General features: G+C 48.9%; 3 protein-coding genes across 3 annotated transcripts; 1 reads left to right on the top strand and 2 right to left on the bottom strand.

Annotated features, from left to right (window-relative positions):
• Positions 1-753: 753 nt before the first annotated feature.
• LOC109771586 (glucomannan 4-beta-mannosyltransferase 1-like) lies at positions 754-2,957 on the top strand. Its single transcript, XM_045233409.2, has 2 exons — positions 754-1,188; positions 1,653-2,957. Exons 1-2 carry the CDS (start codon positions 895-897, stop codon positions 2,934-2,936), a joined length of 1,578 nt encoding a protein of 525 aa, XP_045089344.1. The 5' UTR covers positions 754-894; the 3' UTR covers positions 2,937-2,957.
• A 235-nt stretch (positions 2,958-3,192) lies between these two features.
• On the bottom strand, positions 3,193-7,345 carry LOC109771588 (histidine--tRNA ligase, chloroplastic/mitochondrial). The gene is made up of 9 exons (XM_020330284.4): positions 6,244-7,345; positions 5,883-6,012; positions 5,705-5,797; positions 5,483-5,557; positions 4,694-4,811; positions 4,353-4,495; positions 4,139-4,267; positions 3,651-3,811; positions 3,193-3,577 (listed from the first exon to the last, which is right to left on the bottom strand). The coding sequence occupies exons 1-9, from the start codon at positions 6,789-6,791 to the stop codon at positions 3,439-3,441; spliced, it is 1,536 nt and encodes a 511-aa protein (XP_020185873.2). The 5' UTR covers positions 6,792-7,345; the 3' UTR covers positions 3,193-3,438.
• A 19-nt stretch (positions 7,346-7,364) lies between these two features.
• LOC109771585 (uncharacterized) lies at positions 7,365-10,690 on the bottom strand. Its single transcript, XM_020330282.4, has one exon. It carries the CDS (start codon positions 10,350-10,352, stop codon positions 8,022-8,024), a length of 2,331 nt encoding a protein of 776 aa, XP_020185871.1. The 5' UTR covers positions 10,353-10,690; the 3' UTR covers positions 7,365-8,021.
• Positions 10,691-19,557: the final 8,867 nt, after the last annotated feature.

Raw genomic sequence — 19,557 nt, 5'->3', positions numbered from 1 at the left:
AGCACACAACGATAGATGGATGGGATGGATGGTATGCATGCCTGCTGCCATTGGCCATGGAATGGAATGGATGCAGCACGACGCGGTTGGCAACTCCACTCCATATAGATGGATCCCACACGCACGCACGCACGCACACGGTTTTATTTATTAATTTCTGTGCGGAATTACTAGTGCGTATATATGGTATATCTCCTGGCTAGCTAAGCTTAGCGTGTTCATATGCATAAATGTGCATAAATAAATAAATAAATAAATAAAGGTTCAATCATGCACAACAGAAAGAGATGGATGGATACCATGCAACATACAAACTCAGTTTAATTTGCTTTTCTTCTGTTTTGTGTTGGTAGTATGTGAATGCGAAGCACACTTGATTCACCATGAAGTAGCTAGGTACATATGGACCTTGCTTGTTTGTTTCTTCACCAATCAATATACTTACAAAGACAGCGGTTCGCTCGGCTAGCTTAGCTTGTACGCATATGTGGTAATTTGTACTGGCCTGCATGCATGTCTTCACTCTTGTGGCTGGCTGCACCACCGCACCTACCCACCCAGTGTATTAGTACAGATAGCAAGCACTAATGCTGGTGCTAATCTTGCCCTCAACTGTGCCAGATAGTGCTTTCTGGCTGTCACCAGGTCAATGCCATGCCCCAAGTTTATAACCTTCCCCTTTGGGCTCTGATCTAGCCTGGCCCCCAATTGCATGCAATTTAAGTATATAATTAGCCTCCACCAATCTGTCTATATACGCACCTACCAAGATCAGTTTAGCAAAACCCTACATATAATCCAAGCTTTTGAAATAATTAGGAGAAGAAGAAGAAGAAGAAGAAGAGAAGAAGTTCAATCTCTTTCTTGCTCTCTTTTGGAGGAGGAAGAAGAAGGATGAAGGGGGTGAGCATGTTGACGATGGCGCGTGCGGCGTGGGCGGTGGTCCGGTACGCGGTGGTGGTGCCGCTGCTGCAGCTGGCCGTGTACCTCTGCGCCGCCATGTCCCTCATGCTCTTCGCCGAGCGCCTCTACATGGGGCTCGTCGTCGCGGCGCTATGGCTCCGCCGCCGACGCCGTCAGCGCCGCAGCCCAAGCAGGAACAAGGGGGGCGACGACGACCTGGAGTCCGGCGCCGCAGAGGACCTGCCCCTGGTCCTGGTCCAGATCCCCATGTTCAACGAGAAGCAGGTCAGTACGTACAATATGATCGATCGATTGCTCGTCTACGATGGATGATATGATATGCATGACCACTCTGATGGCTGTTGCTCGCCGCACGCATGATCCATCACTCGTATACACTGCTGGTAACGCTAGCTGCATGTGTACTCGATTTTGTTGCTTTCTTCAACCATCATCATGCAAAAGCCGCTGCTTTACAGCTCCATTTCCACAACATATGCATGCATGCATGCACGCACAACAAATATTGTCGTTGTTGCACTCCCTCCTGTACGTCCATCCAAATTCATCAAGACAATAAAAAAGAAACAGCTAGCACTATGCTTTACTGCACGCAAAGACAAGAGTCAACTCTCTCCGGTACGTTAGTACTACTTTGCCCGATGTGGGGAGTGACAACATACTTACGAAAGTTTTGTCTGTCAATGTGTGTGCCCCTGAGTGAAACAAGTAGAATTATTTGGTGGCAGGTGTACCGTCTGTCCATCGGCGCGGCGTGCGGGCTGTGGTGGCCGGCAGACAAGCTGGTGATCCAGGTGCTGGATGACTCGACGGACGCCGGCATCCGGGCGATGGTGGAGGCGGAGTGCCGGCGGTGGGCGGGCAAGGGGGTGCAAATCCGGTACGAGAACCGCAGCAACCGGAGCGGCTACAAGGCGGGCGCCATGCGGGAGGGCCTCAAGAAGGGCTACGCCAAGGACTGCGAGCTGGTGGCCGTGTTCGACGCCGACTTCCAGCCGGACGCCGACTTCCTCCGGCGCACGGTGCCGGTCCTCCAGGCCGACCCGTCGGTGGCGCTGGTGCAGGCGCGGTGGCGGTTCGTGAACGCGGACGAGTGCATCCTGACCCGCATCCAGGAGATGTCGCTGGACTACCACTTCTCGGTGGAGCAGGAGGTGGGGTCGGCGTGCCACGGCTTCTTCGGCTTCAACGGCACGGCGGGGGTGTGGCGGGTGCAGGCGCTGGCGGACGCGGGGGGCTGGAAGGACCGCACCACCGTGGAGGACATGGACCTCGCCGTGCGGGCGTCGATGCGGGGCTGGAGGTTCGTCTACGCCGGCGACGTGCAGGTGCGCAACGAGCTGCCCAGCAGCTTCAAGGCGTACCGGTACCAGCAGCACCGGTGGTCGTGCGGGCCGGCGAACCTGATGCGCAAGATGTTCTGGGAGATCGTGGCGAGCCGGCAGGTGTCGGCGTGGAAGAAGGTGCACGTGCTCTACGGCTTCTTCTTCGTGAGGAAGGTGGTGGCGCACCTCGTCACCTTCCTCTTCTACTGCGTGGTCATCCCGGCCTACGTGCTCGTCGGCGGCCAGGACGTGCGCCTGCCCAAGTACGTGGCCATGTACGTGCCCGCCATCATCACCCTGCTCAACGCCGTCTGCACCCCGAGGTCGTGGCACCTGCTCGTCTTCTGGATCCTCTTCGAGAACGTCATGTCCATGCACCGCTCCAAGGCCACCATCATCGGCCTCGTCGAGGCCAGCCGCGCAAACGAGTGGGTCGTCACGGAGAAGCTCGGCTCCGTGACCTCCTCCACCCCTGCCGCGACGACCACCATGGCCACCAACAAGGGGGCAACGAAGAAGAAGAAGAGCCAAAGCAGCATCCTGGCGCCGGAGATCGTCATGGGGCTCTGCCTGCTCTACTGCGCCGTCTACGACATCGTCTTCGGCCACGACCACTTCTATGTCTACCTCCTCATGCAGTCCGCCGCCGCCTTCGTCATCGGATTCGGCTACGTCGGCTCCCAATGAAGTGACGCCAACAAAACAAAAACCGTACCTGCTGGCTGCCTCTACCTAGTTAATAAGCTATCTGCAACTTAATTTGCATTGCATACTAGATAGATAGCTTATTGTTTTTCAGGACCAACCCAACAATACATACATACATATACCTGCAGGCACCAGCTTAATTTCCAAGGCAGGACAATTACTTGCTTCATTATATTCATTCATCCATCCATTTTGCATCATGTACAGAACCAAAAATAATCGCTTCAGAAAAGCCTTAGTTCGAAGCGGATGAGCATTCTATTCTCAGGCAGCAAAAAGGCATTCTCAATACATGTTGGTGAATGGCAAAACCTACAATTTCTTTGTTTGTTGCAAGATGAATGATCCGAACCAAGATATCAATAGCCTTTAAAGCCACCTAATTGTTTGTATACACAACGTGAATTGCAAAACTTACAGTGTTGAAGATGATCAGAAAGGGGACAAGTCAAACCTTCAAATCGATCAGATCAGCTAACAGCTACTGCAATTCGCCCGCCTTGACCTCAAACTCTTCTCTGGTTGATAGTATCTTCACACGAACCATGCCTCGCTCCCACTCGGATTTCCCAACCAAGATCAGCCTGCTAGCGTTTATCCTCTCAGCATGTTTGAACACCCTGCAGCATAGTAAAAAGTAATTACAGATACACCCACCCACATAATTATTCAACACAAAGAAAAAAAAATTACCATTTCAGACGCTTGTCTTCTACAAGGTCTACAGATCTGCCCTTCTTCCGCAGAGAGGATGCAACACTAGATGCTGGCCCCTCAAGCTCCTCGTCCAATGGGAACACAATGTCATCTATTTGACGTGGCAGGTCAGGCAAAAGACCCTTTTCTTTCAGCAGCTGCCAGAAAATGTGTAAATTATAGAGTTGGTATTACTGCCACTCAAACTGCATCACAAATTCATAATGACATGTAAACAACGACAATCTTTTCCACATGAATTTATGTTCTCAGCACTACTCAACTTGATAAAATCTTGGCCCAACCTTGTGCAATGCTGGGCTTCTGAATTTTATACTGTTACTTCTTTTTTTTACTTAATATTAGCAGGTATTTCTCATATCTTTATCAAAATATCAATTTTACAGGAACTTTAATCTTCGACCAAGCAGCTTTCTTCGCTCGACACGGGAAAAGGAACCAGAGGAGGGGGGGGGGGGGCATACCTCCACTATAACAGCATCTCCAAATCCAAAGCCACAGGCTGGTACATCTTCAGTTCCAAATGTTGACAGTAGCCTGTCATACCTCCCCCCACCACAAATCGCTCTCAGTTCCCCTTCCCTATCAAAAGCCTGAAAACATGGATCAAGAGAGTTCGGCATGAAACAAGAGTTGGTGACAAAAAAAATAAAAGATGGAATGCCACTTGATTAGGACCTCAAAAACAATCCCTGTGTAGTATGCAAGGCCACGAACAACAGATGCATCGAAACAGATCCAATCAGCATAACCATATTGCTCAGCAAGCGAGAAGAGCTTCTTCAAGTCAGCAACGGCTTCAACACCTGAGCCTAGCACCTCTGCATGGGAATATCAAAATGAGCGATCCTTTTCTGGATAAAAGGGTCGACTTCGATTTCTTTTTCCAAAAAGTTGCACAAATATGGATGCCATAAGAAAAAGAGTTTGGACAGTATCAACAAGAAGTTTAACACAAAGGTACCACAGTACAGCCCAACAGTTTAAGAACATGTCGAATGCTAAAGCCAGTAACAGACCTTCAAGTTTGGACAGTGACTTGAGAGAGAGCACTTCAATGATGCCCTGTACTGCTTCAGATGACAGCCCAGTTGAAATCAATTCCTTCTCAATTTCTTCCCTACTCAGTTTCCCCAGCTGCACAATATTGTAAATTCATGATGCAATAAACAATTACATAGTGCATGCAAATTCATCTAGTAGTTATGAACAGAGTAAATATGCAACACAGAAACAACTATGATATGGTTAACTTTAAAATCAGTAGACAACAGGATTGTGGTTTTGTAATGACTATTTTACTAGTTATTTACAATATAGAGGGTTAGATGAGAACGGATTTTAATCACAAATTGAGAAACAAGCATGGGGAAATTGGCCCATGTGATATGTATTAGCTACCAAGTTCTGAGTCATACAAAGAACACTCAGTGATTATTTCCTATATCTTTACATGGACTGCATAGTAAAGGATAAACAGCACGAAGTCCAGCAAAAATAAACATCTTGATTTTTTAGCAATCTTATCCTAGGTCTCCACCCGGACAGCATAGCTAAGAAGAAAGTGCGTAGAAATAAATAAAAACATAAAGATCTTACTATGTTCTTTTTAATGAGCAGTGGAAAGAGGTGAACATGAACCTTTTTAACATCAGCATACGAACAAAAGCAGTTTAGGAGCAAACTTCCAAACTATACAGTTATTCAGAATGCCATGGCTGATAAAGTTGGGCTTGAAACAAAGTAGGATGTGCATGAAGGCATCATGATACAACAAATAGGAAGGTGGAAAGAGGGTTTGGATGTACCTTGTCAACAATAACACAAACTTGAGTAAACAAGTGTTGTGGTACGGAGTACATATCCAACACGGCCTGAAGAACCTGGAGAGAAGAGAGAACAGTGAGGCACAAAACAGAGAGATTGGTCCTAATAAACCCACGCATAGGACATATATGCCATCAAATGGAAGGGAACAAAATGGTTTGTTTACTTGTAATTAGAGGGCAAATAGTGAGGTGAAAGGCTACCTTTCGGCTGGACAGTCTGATCCCCACATCCGAAGACGTGATCCCAAGACGCTCGAACAAGAGAACGATAGCTTGAATGAGCTCAGCCTCAGCCTGAATTTGAACAAGGTGGAGAAGTGAAGTCAGTGTGAATCATACAGGACAAGGTGAATCAGAATGGGCGTAGATACATACATACCCGGACTTTAGGCATACCAAAAATGTCCATGTTCCACTGATAATGCTCGCGGCGCCTTCCCCTTGTCATTCGCTCGTATCGCCAGCATTGTCCTATGGTGAACCACTTGAGTGGGAGGGAGACTGACTTTCTAGAGAGAGAGACATTCACAAGAAGAATATGAAGAAATGCACTTACTAGGCGTCAATTGGGACAAATTGAATGAAGTGAGACTGGTATCTACTATGCTAGGTTGGGAAAAATCAATCAAACAAATCTAATGGTCGAATGAATTGAGATTGGCATCCAATCCAGCCTTCATAAGTAGTACCTGGGTTGAATCATATTCATATCATACATAGACATGGGAGTAGATACATACCCTTGCTTGATGACGAGGCGTGCGAGGGAAGGGGTGATCTCCGGCCTGAGCACGACGCGGCGGCCGCCCTTGTCCTCGAAGTTGTAGAGCTGCTGCGTGATCTCCTCCCCGGCCTTGCGGATGAAGAGCGCCTCGGACTCGAGCACGGGGAAGTCCACCTCCTCGAAGGCCATGGAGCGGGACACCTCCCTGAAGTTGTCGAAGAGCCAGGAGCGGAGCCGCATCTCCTCCGGCGGGAAGTCCCTGGTGCCGCGCGGCGGGTTCACGTCCACCACCGCCGGCTGCGCCATGGAAGCAGAAGAAGCAGGGGAGGAGTCGCCGTCGGTGGCCAGCGCGGCCGTGGGGGAGGCGACGCAGAGGAGGCGGCGGGCGGGGCGAAGGGGGGCGAGGCCGATAGGGCGGCGGAGGAGGCGGAGCGACGCCGCCGACGACGCGGAGGCCATCGCCGTCGCCGAAGAGGGGAAGAAGGGGGAGGAGCTCTGCTCTGCCTCGGCGAAGATGAGATAACTTCCTTCCTTCCTCTGGGCCTGCTTCTCCGGCCCATTCATTCATTCAAGGCCAGGCCAGGCCCGACCCCGGTCCAGTTCAGTTCAGCCCCCCACTCCCTACCTCATCACAGGGAAGGAAGGGAAGGAGAGGTCGTCAGTCAATGTGACAAAATGTCGCCGTCGGCGTGGTCATGGACGAGGAAGCTCCTTCCCCTTCCCCTTCCGCTGCTCGCCGCCGGCCGTAGCAGAGCAAGCATCTCATTTTCCTTCCTAACTCTTGTAACTACGCACTCATCATGTCATGAGCACACAAGAAATGGCTTTCGTTCCTTTCATCAGCAACAAAAATAAACTGGAGAACCTTAACAACAAATGCACAACGCCATCGAATGCGCCGCGCAACATGTTTCTGGGATGCGAATCCCAACGGCAGTAGTACAGCAAACTGATCATTCACGCTCACTCCATCTTCCCTCTGATAGCTCTAGCTGGACCAGAAAAAAGAAACATAGACAATGAATTGATGTATTAAATACTGGTCCTTCATGCTCTGTTCGTCTCTCCCCTTTATAGCTCTAGCTGGAGCAGAAAGAAAAAAAACATATACGATGAATTAAGGTAAATATCTCTTACTGGGGAGACTGCAATGTAGTAGTATTTTGACAGTCAGCAGTTGCTGGGAGTAGCACAAAACATGCTTAATAGCCCTGAGGTAACATCATATTACTAACTAAGGTGCACTAGCGCTGGCAACTACATTTTAGATGACAACACAGTTCAATCCTGTTTACCAGTATGCAACCCATGAATACAGCGCACTTAACGCTTTCCCAAAATAAAATAAAAAAACACTACTGTTGAGGGAGGCACTACTGAAAAATATCACAGTTGTTAAACAAAATATTTTATATCGTGTTTGTGTTGCACTCCTTGTCCTTGGTCAAGCATAAATGCGTAAACACCGAGATTGGGTATTCCCAGAGGTAGGCAGCCAAGTACCCTGCCACAAATTTGGATACTCTGAATAGGCCTAAATGTGTGACATATCCAAACTTTCCAGATCAGAGTTACGCCTTCTTCATCACAGAAAAAAGGGAAACTCATATGACTCTCAGGCCACAGGCTTGTTATATTAACTAGAACGTGACATCAAACATCAGGCAACAACAGAATGGATGAATTTTCTGCATTTTCCAAAAAGGAAGGTGGGGGGCTATGCCATTGTGTCAGCTATGAGTGAATACCACCTTGTTTTTCAGTAGGAAGTTCCAAGTAATAATGCATCAATTGTCAGTCCAACATCTCAGGAGGCTGGTACTTTACCGGAAGCAACTTTACATGCTCCCTTAATTTCCCTTTCCTTGAGAAGAGAGATACAATTAACGAAACTGTCGAAGCTTCAAGTGAAAGCTGTTTTGCATCAAGTTTAGCGAGATAAGTTGCAGCCTTTACAACTGCACCATTCTCCAGCAACACTCTGACCACGTGATTTAGCAGCCTGGAGTTGGGAGCACAGCCAGCCTTCTCCATTGCTAAAAACATATCATCAGCCTCCGCCAGCAACCCTTCTTTTATGAAATTCGTCGTCATTACACTGTAAGTCACAACAGAAGGCACCAACCCGATGGCTGATATAGTAGCAAACAAATCCTTGGCTTCTCCAATTCTCCTAGTTTTAAACATTGCAGAAATCATGGTATTGAATGTTATGACATTAATCTTCACGTTCGTTGCACATAATTTTTTGAACAACTCTATTGCTTCACCAGTGCAATTGTTTCTACAAAGTCCATGAAGAACTATGTTGTATGTGCGAACGTCCACTGGTAAGCCACTTTCAACCATCGTATTGAATTTTTCCTTTGCAGAAACTGTTCTCCCGGAGCGAAACAGCCCATCAAGTATAATGCTGTACATAATAGTCGTGGGCTTAACCCCGCTGAGTGACATTTCCCTGAAAAGACTCAATCCATCGGCGATCCTGCCAATTTTACAGTAGCCATTAAGAAGTATAGCATACGTAATAGCATCAGGTTGGAGGCCAGCAGACTTCATAGCATCAAGTACTCTCAGTGCTTCCTCCACCTTGCCAACAAGGCAATATCCATCCATCAGTGAATTGTACATAATCACATCGGGCCGCTGACCAATACCTACAATGAAGTCAAACATATCCTGTGCCTCCTTCACCTTTCCTTCTTTGCACAGGTCGTTTATTACAGGATAGAAGAACACATTGTTAGAACACAGACCTCTATTAATTGTTTCAGAGATCAATTCCTTGGCTTTCACAAAATCGCCATGAGAGCAAAAACCCAGAACCAGGCATTGGTAAACAGCTTTGTTAGGTGAAACTCCTTGATTGACCATCTGATTAAATTTGTCCAGAGCAGCATCCATCCTACCCATTTTGCAAAGTGAATCCATTACTACTAGATAGTCAACTACATCTGGGTTTACTCCTTGTTGCCTCATTACTTCGAACATGTGCATAGCCTCATCCATCAGTCCACGTTTAGCATATGCATTGATCAGTATGTTGAAAATATGGTGGTTAGGTACAACACCGTTCTGTAGCATCGAATTGAAGAGACCGGTCATATCATCAAAGCATCCTTCTTTCACATACCCGTTAAGCATAATAGAGTAGGAGACAGTATCAGGTTTCTGGCCCTTTGCAGCCATGGAGTCAAAAATAACTCTAGCTTCCTTTGTCCTTCTATGCTTGCAAAGTGAATCCACAAATAAGTTCCACATGACGGTATCTGGTACAACACCAAGACTTATCATCTCTTTGAATACCCTTACTGCCGCCTTCCACCTACCCGAAATGGAATATCCATGGATCAGACTAGTGCATGTCATGACATCGGGTCCAATACCTTTATCAACCATTTGCCGAAAGACCACTTCTGCCTTGTCCATGGCTCCGCACTTGCTTAGTGCATCGATAATTGAGGTGTAGATGACCACATTAGGTTGAACTCCCAGTTGGATCATCCCATGGAAGAGATTGCACGCTTTGTCTACTTCACCTTCTTTAAAACAGCCGTTGATTACTATGCTGTACGAGAAGACATCAGGCGCACAGTCCAGTTCGGGCATCCGGTGGAGCAGCAGATCCAATGCCTCATTTGAGCGCTTGGCCTTGCAAAGCCCCTTGAGGAGGTTGTTGAAGGGGATGACATTCAAGCGCAGCCCCAACCTGATGAGGCGGCCGAAGAAGGCAACCACCAAGTCCGGGCGGCCTGCGCGGCAGCAGCAGTCCATGAGGATGGAATAGGTACAGAGCGTGGGCGACACCACCCGTGCACCAGCGCCTTGGGACATGCGGTTGAAGAGGGCGATGGCAAGGCCCGGGCCATCGCTGCAGGTAGATGAGGGTGGAGCACGGGCTAGTGCGGCAAGAAAGTTGTTCAGCCCGCGTACCGGGACGGCGGCGGCTTGGCTCAGCAATTCGTCGAACAGGTGGTGCGCCTCCTCCGGTCTTAGCGTTCCGGCACACACGCGCTCTGTGGCGGCAGCCAAGGCGGCGAGGGGGGCTCGTGGCTGTGGCGAAGGAGCCCTGAAGGAGGAGGTTGCATTGCTGGTGAAGATGGAGGACAGCCGGCCGGTCGGCATTGCTGGCCGTCTCCAGCGGAGCTCGGCGCGCAACTGCCGCGGGTCTTGCCCTCCGGGAAGGCTGACCGTGCGTGCGCCGCCGCACCGCGCTCTAGTGGCGTCACCCGCGATGCTCGGCACTAACCAAGCACTCGGGGGAACCGCTCGCCGCCGCCGCGGGGTTGCAACCGATGCCCTCAACAGTGGCGATGAAGAGGAGGCGTGCCTCCGTCGGAGAGAAAGGGGACTCAGGAACTCCGGTGGTCCTGGCCGCCGGCGAGCGGCCTGGGAGGCGGCTGACGAATCTAGACTGTGAACGGAGAGGGTGCCGACGGGCGTGGATTTTGTCCCCGTCCGCTCGGGTCAGTGCATCCAACGCCTTGATGCATTTTCGTCCGCGCGACCGATATGCGGCTATATTTTTACAATTTTTTCTACGTACTACATATCAAAGGTATTGCCTAAACTTCCCATAATTCATAACCACAATAAAAATATCACAGTGTTATTACAATCAAATAAAAATCTCATAGTTTACGAGCCAAATGAAATTTAAATTATCGCAAATGCATTTCAAAGAAAAGAGCCGATACATCTATTGGTTACCAAGGTGAACCCACATATGCTCAATCAAATCATAGTGTAGTTGGATGTGAGTTGCTCAATAACGCATTTCATGGTAAAATTAGGTGAATTGTGCAAACGTTGCCACACATTTATGCTCAGGCACAATATTTTCACCCTAAAAGTAAAACCCCTGGTCGAAATTTCCACCCTCACGCTTATCCTCTACGATCATGTTGTGCATGATCACACAAGCAGTCATCATCTTCCACTTCTTGGTGCTCCAAGTTCTAGCAGGATACCGAACGATGCCTCATCGAGATTGAAGAACACCAAAAGTACGCTCCACTATCAATTTGTACCTTGCGAGCAAAACGTCGAACACCTTGCGGGCGTGGTGGAAGAAGCCGGTCGGTGAAGAGCCTCACGCCTCTCCCAGACCTTGCAGCAGGCCTGCCGGCGTGCAGGCGACAGTGGCTGGGACCGTCGAGCGAGGACGCCGGCTTGGAGCGTTTTCGGCGATGGTGGAGACGAGGGTGTGGCGTGGTCCTGGGGTTGCTACGACAGCAGCGAAACACATGCCACCAACACCGGCAAGAGCTGTCGTCAGGAGCGGCGTGCTGCTTGGGGGTGTGTGGGTGCGAGCAGCGGCTCGGGCGACGTCTAATCGGCCGGAACTGGGCGGCCGCGGCGAGGGCGGGGTGGACATGTTTCTTGGTTATGGCTGGGAGAAGGGGAGAATGGCCAATGTGTCACCGACTGACGAGCCAGGGGGAGGACAAGGGCGCGCATCACGCATGTCCGCGCTGACACAAATCCGACCCAAATTTGAGTCTGAAATGGGTCACACGTGGACAAAAAGCGGACGCTTGTTCGTTTGCGTCAGTGCGTTGGATCGCAGTTTTTGTCTGTTTCGATCCACACGGACGCGCCTGGACAGAATCCGTCGACGCGCTAGAGTTGCTCTTAGATCCTTCTTCTTGTTGGGAATCGTAGCATAATTTTAAAATTTTCCTACGCTCACCAAGATGCATCTATGGAGTATACTAGCAACGAGGGGAAAGGAGTGCATCTACATACCCTTGTAGATCGCGAGCGGAAGCGTTCCAATGAACGTGGATGACGGAGTCGTACTCGCCGTGATTCAAATCACCGATGACCGAGTGCCGAACGGACGGCACCTCCGCGTTCAACACACGTACGGTGCAGCGACGTCTCCTCCTTCTTGATCCAGCAAGGGGGAAGGAGAGGTTGATGGAGATCCAGCAGCACGACGGCGTGGTGGTGGATGTAGCGGGATCTCGGCAGGGCTTCGCCGAGCTTCTGCGAGAGAGAGAGGTGTAGCAGGGGAGGAGGGAGGCGCCCAAGGCTGAGATATTGCTTCCCTCCCTCACCCCCTTTATATAGGCCCCCTGGGAGGGGGGGGGGGCGCCGGCCACAACCCATCTAGAGGGGGGGCGGCGGCCAAGGGGGGTGCCTTGCCCCCCAAGGCAAGTGGGGCGCCCCCAACCCTAGGGTTTCCAACCCTAGGCGCAGGGGGAGGCCCATGGGGGGGGCGCCCAGCCCACTAGGGGCTGGTTCCCTTCCCACTTCAGCCCACGGGGCCCTCCGGGATAGGTGGCCCCACCCGGTGGACCCCCGGGACCCTTCCGGTGGTCCCGGTACAATACCGGTAACCCCCGAAACTTTCCCGGTGGCCGAAACTTGACTTCCTATATATAATTCTTCACCTCCGGACCATTCCGAAACTCCTCGTGACGTCCGGGATATCATCCGGGACTCCGAACAACTTTCGGGTTTCCGCATACACATATCTCTACAACCCTAGCGTCACCGAACCTTAAGTGTGTAGACCCTACGGGTTCGGGAGACATGCAGACATGACCGAGACGCCTCTCCGGTCAATAACCAACAGCGGGATCTGGATAGCCATGTTGGCTCCCACATGTTCCACGATGATCTCATCGGATGAACCATGATGTCGAGGATTCAATCAATCCCGTATACAATTCCCTTTGTCAATCGGTATGTTACTTGCCCGAGATTCGATCGTCGGTATCCCAATACCTTGTTCAATCTCGTTACCGGCAAGTCTCTTTACTCGTACCGCAATGCATGATCCCGTGACTAACGCCTTAGTCACATAGAGCTCATTATGATGATGCATTACCGAGTAGGCCCAGAGATACCTCTCCGTCACACGGAGTGACAAATCCCAGTCTCGATCCGTGCCAACCCAACAGACACTTTTGGAGATACCCGTAGTGCACCTTTATAGTCACCCAGTTACGTTGTGACGTTTGGCACACCCAAAGCACTCCTACGGTATCCGGGAGTTGCACGATCTCATGGTCTAAGGAAAAGATACTTGACATTGGAAAAGCTCTAGCAAACGAAACTACACGATCTTTTATGCTATGCTTAGGATTGGGTCTTGTCCATCACATCATTCTCCTAATGATGTGATCCCGTTATCAATGACATCCAATGTCCATAGTCAGGAAACCATGACTATCGGTTGATCAACGAGCTAGTTAACTAGAGGCTTACTAGGGACACGTTGTGGTCTATATATTCACACATGCATTACGATTTCCGGATAACACAATTATAGCATGAATAATAGACAATTACCATGAACAAAGAAATATAATAATAACCATTTATTATTGCCTCTTGGGCATATTTCCAACAGTCTCCCACTTGCACTAGAGTCAATAATCTAGTTACATTGTGATGAATCGAACACCCATTGCGTCCTGGTGTTGATCATGTTTTGCTCTAGGGAGAGGTTTAGTCAACGGATCTGCTACATTCAGGTCCGTATGTACTTTACAAATATCTATGTCTCCATTTTGAACACTTTCACGAATGGAGTTGAAGCGACGCTTGATATGCCTGGTCTTCCTGTGAAACCTGGGCTCCTTCGCAAGGGCAATAGCTCCAGTGTTGTCACAGAAGAGAGTCAACGGGCCCGACGCATTGGGAATCACCCCTAGGTCGGTAATGAACTCCTTCATCCAGACTGCTTCCTGTGCTGCCTCCGAGGCTGCCATGTACTCCGCTTCACATGTAGATCCCGCCACGACGCTTTGCTTGCAACTGCACCAGCTTACTGCTCCTCCATTCAAAATATACACGTATCCGGTTTGTGACTTCGAGTCATCCAGATCCGTGTCGAAGCTAGCGTCGACGTAACCCTTTACGACGAGCTCTTCGTCACCTCCATAAACGAGAAACATATCCTTAGTCCTCTTCAGGTACTTTAGGATATTCTTGACCGCTGTCCAGTGTTCCATGCCGGGATTACTTTGGTACCTTCCTACCAAACTTACGGCAAGGTTTACATCAGGTCTGGTACACAGCATGGCATACATAATAGACCCTATGGCCGAGGCATAGGGGATGACACTCATCTTTTCTCTATCTTCTGCCGTGGTCGGGCATTGAGCCGTGCTCAATTGCACACCTTGCAATACAGGCAAGAACCCCTTCTTGGACTGATCCATATTGAACTTCTTCAATATCTTGTCAAGGTATGTACTCTGTGAAAGACCAATGAGGCGTCTTGATCTATCTCTATAGATCTTGATGCCTAATATATAAGCAGCTTCTCCAAGGTCCTTCATTGAAAAACACTTATTCAAATAGGCCTTTATACTTTCCAAGAATTCTATATCATTTCCCATCAATAATATGTCATCCACATATAATATGAGAAATGCTACAGAGCTCCCACTCACTTTCTTGTAAACACAGGCTTCTCCATAAGTCTGTGTAAACCCAAATGCTTTGATCATCTCATCAAAGCGAATGTTCCAACTCCGAGATGCTTGCACCAGCCCATAGATTGAGCGCTGGAGCTTGCATACTTTGTTAGCATTCTTAGGATCGACAAAACCTTCCGGCTGCATCATATACAACTCTTCCTTAAGGAAGCCGTTAAGGAATGCCGTTTTGACGTCCATCTGCCATATCTCATAATCATAGTATGCGGCAATTGCTAACATGATTCGGACGGACTTCAGCTTCGCTACGGGTGAGAAAGTCTCATCGTAGTCAACCCCTTGAACTTGTCGATAACCCTTAGCGACAAGTCGAGCCTTATAGATGGTCACATTACCATCCGCGTCCGTCTTCTTCTTAAAGATCCATTTGTTTTCTATGGCTCGCCGATCATCGGGCAAGTCAGTCAAAGTCCATACTTCGTTTTCATACATGGATCCTATCTCGGATTTCATGGCTTCTAGACATTTGTCGGAATCCGGGCCCGCCATCGCTTCTTCATAGTTCGAAGGTTCACCGTTGTCTAACAACATGATTTCCAGGACAGGGTTGCCGTACCACTCTGGTGCGGAACGTGTCATTGTGGACCTACGAAGTTCAGTAGTAACTTGATCCGAAGCTTCATGATCATCATCATTAACTTCCTCCCCAGTCGGTGTAGGCACCACAGGAACATCTTCCCGCGCTGCGCTACTTTCCGGTTCGGAAGGGGTGACTATCACCTCATCAAGTTCCACTTTCCTCCCACTCAATTCTTTCGAGAGAAACTCCTTCTCCAGAAAGGACCCGTTCTTGGCAACGAAGATCTTGCCTTCGGATCTGAGGTAGAAGGTATACCCAATAGTTTCCTTAGGGTATCCTATGAAGACGCATTTTTCCGACTTGGGTTCGAGCTTTTCAGGTTGAAGTTTCTTGACATAAGCATCGCATCCCCAAACTTTTAGAAACGACAGCTTAGGTTTCTTCCCAAACCATAATTCATACGGTGTCGTCTCAACGGATTTCGGCGGAGCCCTATTTAAAGTGAATGCGGCAGTCTCTAAAGCATAGCCCCAAAATGAGAGCGGTAAATCGGTAAGAGACATCATAGATCGCACCATATCCAATAGATTGCGATTACGATGTTCGGACACACCATTTCTCTGAGGTGTTCCAGGCGGCGTGAGTTGTGAAATTATTCCACATTTCCTTAAGTGTGTACCAAATTCGTGACTTAAATATTCTCCACCACGATCTGATCGTAAGAATTTTATTTTCCTGTCACGTTGATTCTCAACTTCACTCTCAAATTCCTTGAACTTTTCAAAGGTTTCAGACTTGTGTTTCATTAGGTAGACATACCCATATCTACTTAAGTCATCAGTGAGAGTGAGAACATAACGATATCCTCCGCGAGCCTCAACACTCATTGGACCGCACACATCGGTATGTATGATTTCCAATAAGTTGGTTGCTCGCTCCATTGTTCCGGAGAACGGAGTCTTGGTCATCTTACCCATGAGGCATGGTTCACACGTGTCAAATGATTCGTAATCAAGAGACTCCAAAAGTCCATCTGCATGGAGCTTCTTCATGCGCTTGACACCAATGTGACCAAGGCGGCAGTGCCACAAGTATGTGGGACTATCGTTATCAACTTTACATCTTTTGGTATTCACACTATGAATATGTGTAACATCATGTTCGAGATTCATCAAGAATAAACCATTGACCAGCGGGGCATGACCATAAAACATATCTCTCAAATAAATAGAACAACCATTATTCTCGGATTTAAATGAGTAGCCATCTCGAATTAAACGAGATCCAGATACAATGTTCATGCTCAAAGCTGGCACTAAATAACAATTATTGAGGTTCAAAACTAATCCCGTAGGTAGATGCAGAGGCAGCGTGCCGACGGCGATCACATCGACCTTGGAACCATTCCCGACGCGCATCGTCACCTCGTCCTTTGCCAGTCTCCGTTTATTCCGTAGTTCCTGTTTTGAGTTACAAATATGAGCAACCGCACCGGTATCAAATACCCAGGAGCTACTACGAGTACTGGTAAGGTACACATCAATTACATGTATATCACATATACCTTTGGTGTTGCCGGCCTTCTTGTCCGCTAAGTATTTGGGGCAGTTCCGCTTCCAGTGACCACTTCCCTTGCAATAAAAGCACTCTGTCTCAGGCTTGGGTCCATTCTTCGACTTCTTCCCAGTAACTGGCTTACCGGGCGCGGCAACTCCCTTGCCGTCCTTCTTGAAGTTCTTCTTACCCTTGCCCTTCTTGAACTTAGTGGTTTTATTCACCATCAACACTTGATGTTCTTTTCTGATCTCCACCTCCGCTGATTTCAGCATTGAATATACCTCAGGAATGGTCTTTTCCATCCCCTGCATATTGAAGTTCATCACAAAGCTCTTGTAGCTTGGTGGAAGCGACTGGAGGATTCTGTCAATGACCGCGTCATCTGGGAGATTAACTCCCAGCTGAGTCAAGCGGTTGTGCAACCCAGACATTCTGAGTATGTGCTCACTAACAGAACTATTCTCCTCCATTTTACAGCTGAAGAACTTGTCGGAGACTTCATATCTCTCGACCCGGGCATGAGCTTGGAAAACCAATTTCAGCTCCTCGAACATCTCATATGCTCCATGTTTCTCAAAACACTTTTGGAGACCCGGTTCTAAGCTGTAAAGCATGCCGCACTGAACGAGGGAGTAATCATCAGCACGCTACTGCCAAGCGTTCATAACGTCTTGGTTCTCTGGGATTGGTGCATCACCTAGCGATGCTTCTAAGACATATATCTTTCTTGGCTACTATGAGGATGATCCTCAGGTTCCGGACCCAGTCCGTATAGTTGCTGCCATCATCTTTCAGCTTGGTTTTCTCTAGGAACGCGTTGAAATTGAGGACAACGTTGGCCATTAGATCTACAAGACATAGTGTAAAGATTTTAGACTAAGTTCATGATAATTAAGTTCATCTAATCAAATTACTCAATGAACTCCCACTCAGATAGACATCCCTCTAGTCATCTAAGTGAAACATGGCCATGTCTGTACATGCTAGGCTCGTCAACACCCGTTGTATTCGAACGTTAGAATCTATCACACCCGATCATCACGTGGTGCTTCGAAACAACGAACCTTCGCAACGGTGCACAGTTAGGGTGAACACTTTCTTGAAATTATCATAAGGGATCATCTTACTTACTACCGTCGTTCTAAGCAAATAAGATGCAAAAACATGATAAACATCACATGCAATCAAATAGTGACATGATATGGCCAATATCATTATGCTCCTTTGATCTCCATCTTCGGGGCACCATGATCATCTTCGTCACTGGCATGACACCATGATCTCCATCATCATGATCTCCATCATCGTGTCTTCATGATGTCGTCACGCCAACGATTACTTCTACTTCTATGGCTAACGCGTTTAGCAACAAAGTAAAGTAATTTACATGGCGTTATTCAATGACACGCAGGTCATACAAAATAATAAAGACAACTCCTATGGCTCCTGCCGGTTGTCATACTCATCGACATGCAAGTCGTGATTCCTATTACAAGAACATGATCAATCTCATACATCACATCTTCTGGCCATATCACATCACATAGCACATGCTGCAAAAACAAGTTAGACGTCCTCTAATTGTTGTTGCAAGTTTTTACGTGGTTTGTAGGTTTCTAGCAAGAACGTTTCTTACCTACGTATGACCACAACATGATTTGCCAATTTCTATTTACCCTTCATAAGGACCCTTTTCATCGAATCCGTTCCGACTAAAGTAGGAGAGACAGACACCCGCTAGCCACCTTGTGCAACTAGTGCATGTCAGTCGGTGGAACCTGTCTCACGTAAGCGTACATGTAAGGTCGGTCCGGGCCGCTTCATCCTACAATGCCGCCGAAACAAGAAACGACTAGTAGCGGCAAGAAGAATTGGCAACATCAACGCCCACAACTTCTTTGTGTTCTACTCGTGCATAGTAACTACGCATAGGCCTGGCTCATGATGCCACTGTTGGGAATCGTAGCATAATTTTAAAATTTTCCTACGCTCACCAAGATGCATCTATGGAGTATACTAGCAATGAGGGGAAAGGAGTGCATCTACATACCCTTGTAGATCGCGAGCGGAAGCGTTCCAATGAACGTGGATGACGGAGTCGTACTCGCCGTGATTCAAATCACCGATGACCGAGTGCCGAACGGACGGCACCTCCGCGTTCAACACACGTACGATGCAGCGACGTCTCCTCCTTCTTGATCCAGCAAGGGGGAAGGAGAGGTTGATGGAGATCCAGCAGCACGACGGCGTGGTGGTGGATGTAGCGGGATCTCGGCAGGGCTTCGCCGAGCTTCTGCGAGAGAGAGAGGTGTAGCAGGGGAGGAGGGAGGCGCCCAAGGCTGAGATATTGCTGCCCTCCCTCCCCCCTTTATATAGGCCCCCTGGGAGGGGGGGGGGCCGGCCACAACCCATCTTGAGGGGGGGGGGGCAGCGGCCAAGGGGGGTGCCTTGCCCCCCACCCTAGGGTTTCCAACCCTAGGCGCAGGGGGGAGGCCCATGGGGGGGCGCCCAGCCCACTAGGGGCTGGTTCCCTTCCCACTTCAGCCCACGGGGCCCTCCGGGATAGGTGGCCCCACCCGATGGACCCCCGGGACCCTTCCGGTGGTCCCGGTACAATACCGGTAACCCCCGAAACTTTCCCGGTGGCCGAAACTTGACTTCCTATATATAATTCTTCACCTCCGGACCATTCCGGAACTCCTCGTGACGTCCGGGATCTCATCCGGGACACCGAACAACTTTCGGGTTTCCGCATACACATATCTCTACAACCCCAGCGTCACCGAACCTTAAGTGT

Source organism: Aegilops tauschii, chromosome 2 (assembly GCF_002575655.3).
Source record: "Aegilops tauschii subsp. strangulata cultivar AL8/78 chromosome 2, Aet v6.0, whole genome shotgun sequence".
Classification (NCBI taxonomy): domain Eukaryota; kingdom Viridiplantae; phylum Streptophyta; class Magnoliopsida; order Poales; family Poaceae; genus Aegilops; species Aegilops tauschii.
Note: the sequence above shows the minus strand (reverse complement) of the source record. Positions and strands in the feature narration are given on the sequence as shown.

Bases quoted from the DNA above. Each gene is read 5' to 3' on its own strand.
- LOC109771586 (XM_045233409.2), top strand. From the start codon at position 895: ATGAAGGGGGTGAGCATGTTGACGATGGCGCGTGCGGCGTGGGCGGTG. The intron at 1,189-1,652 runs GTCAGTACGTAC...ATTTGGTGGCAG, and splicing joins CCATGTTCAACGAGAAGCAG to GTGTACCGTCTGTCCATCGG.
- LOC109771588 (XM_020330284.4), bottom strand. From the start codon at position 6,791: ATGAATGGGCCGGAGAAGCAGGCCCAGAGGAAGGAAGGAAGTTATCTC. The intron at 5,558-5,704 runs GTAGCCTTTCAC...TCTTCTCTCCAG, and splicing joins TCAGACTGTCCAGCCGAAAG to GTTCTTCAGGCCGTGTTGGA. The intron at 4,268-4,352 runs GTCCTAATCAAG...CCATGTTTTCAG, and splicing joins ACACAGGGATTGTTTTTGAG to GCTTTTGATAGGGAAGGGGA.
- LOC109771585 (XM_020330282.4), bottom strand. From the start codon at position 10,352: ATGCCGACCGGCCGGCTGTCCTCCATCTTCACCAGCAATGCAACCTCC.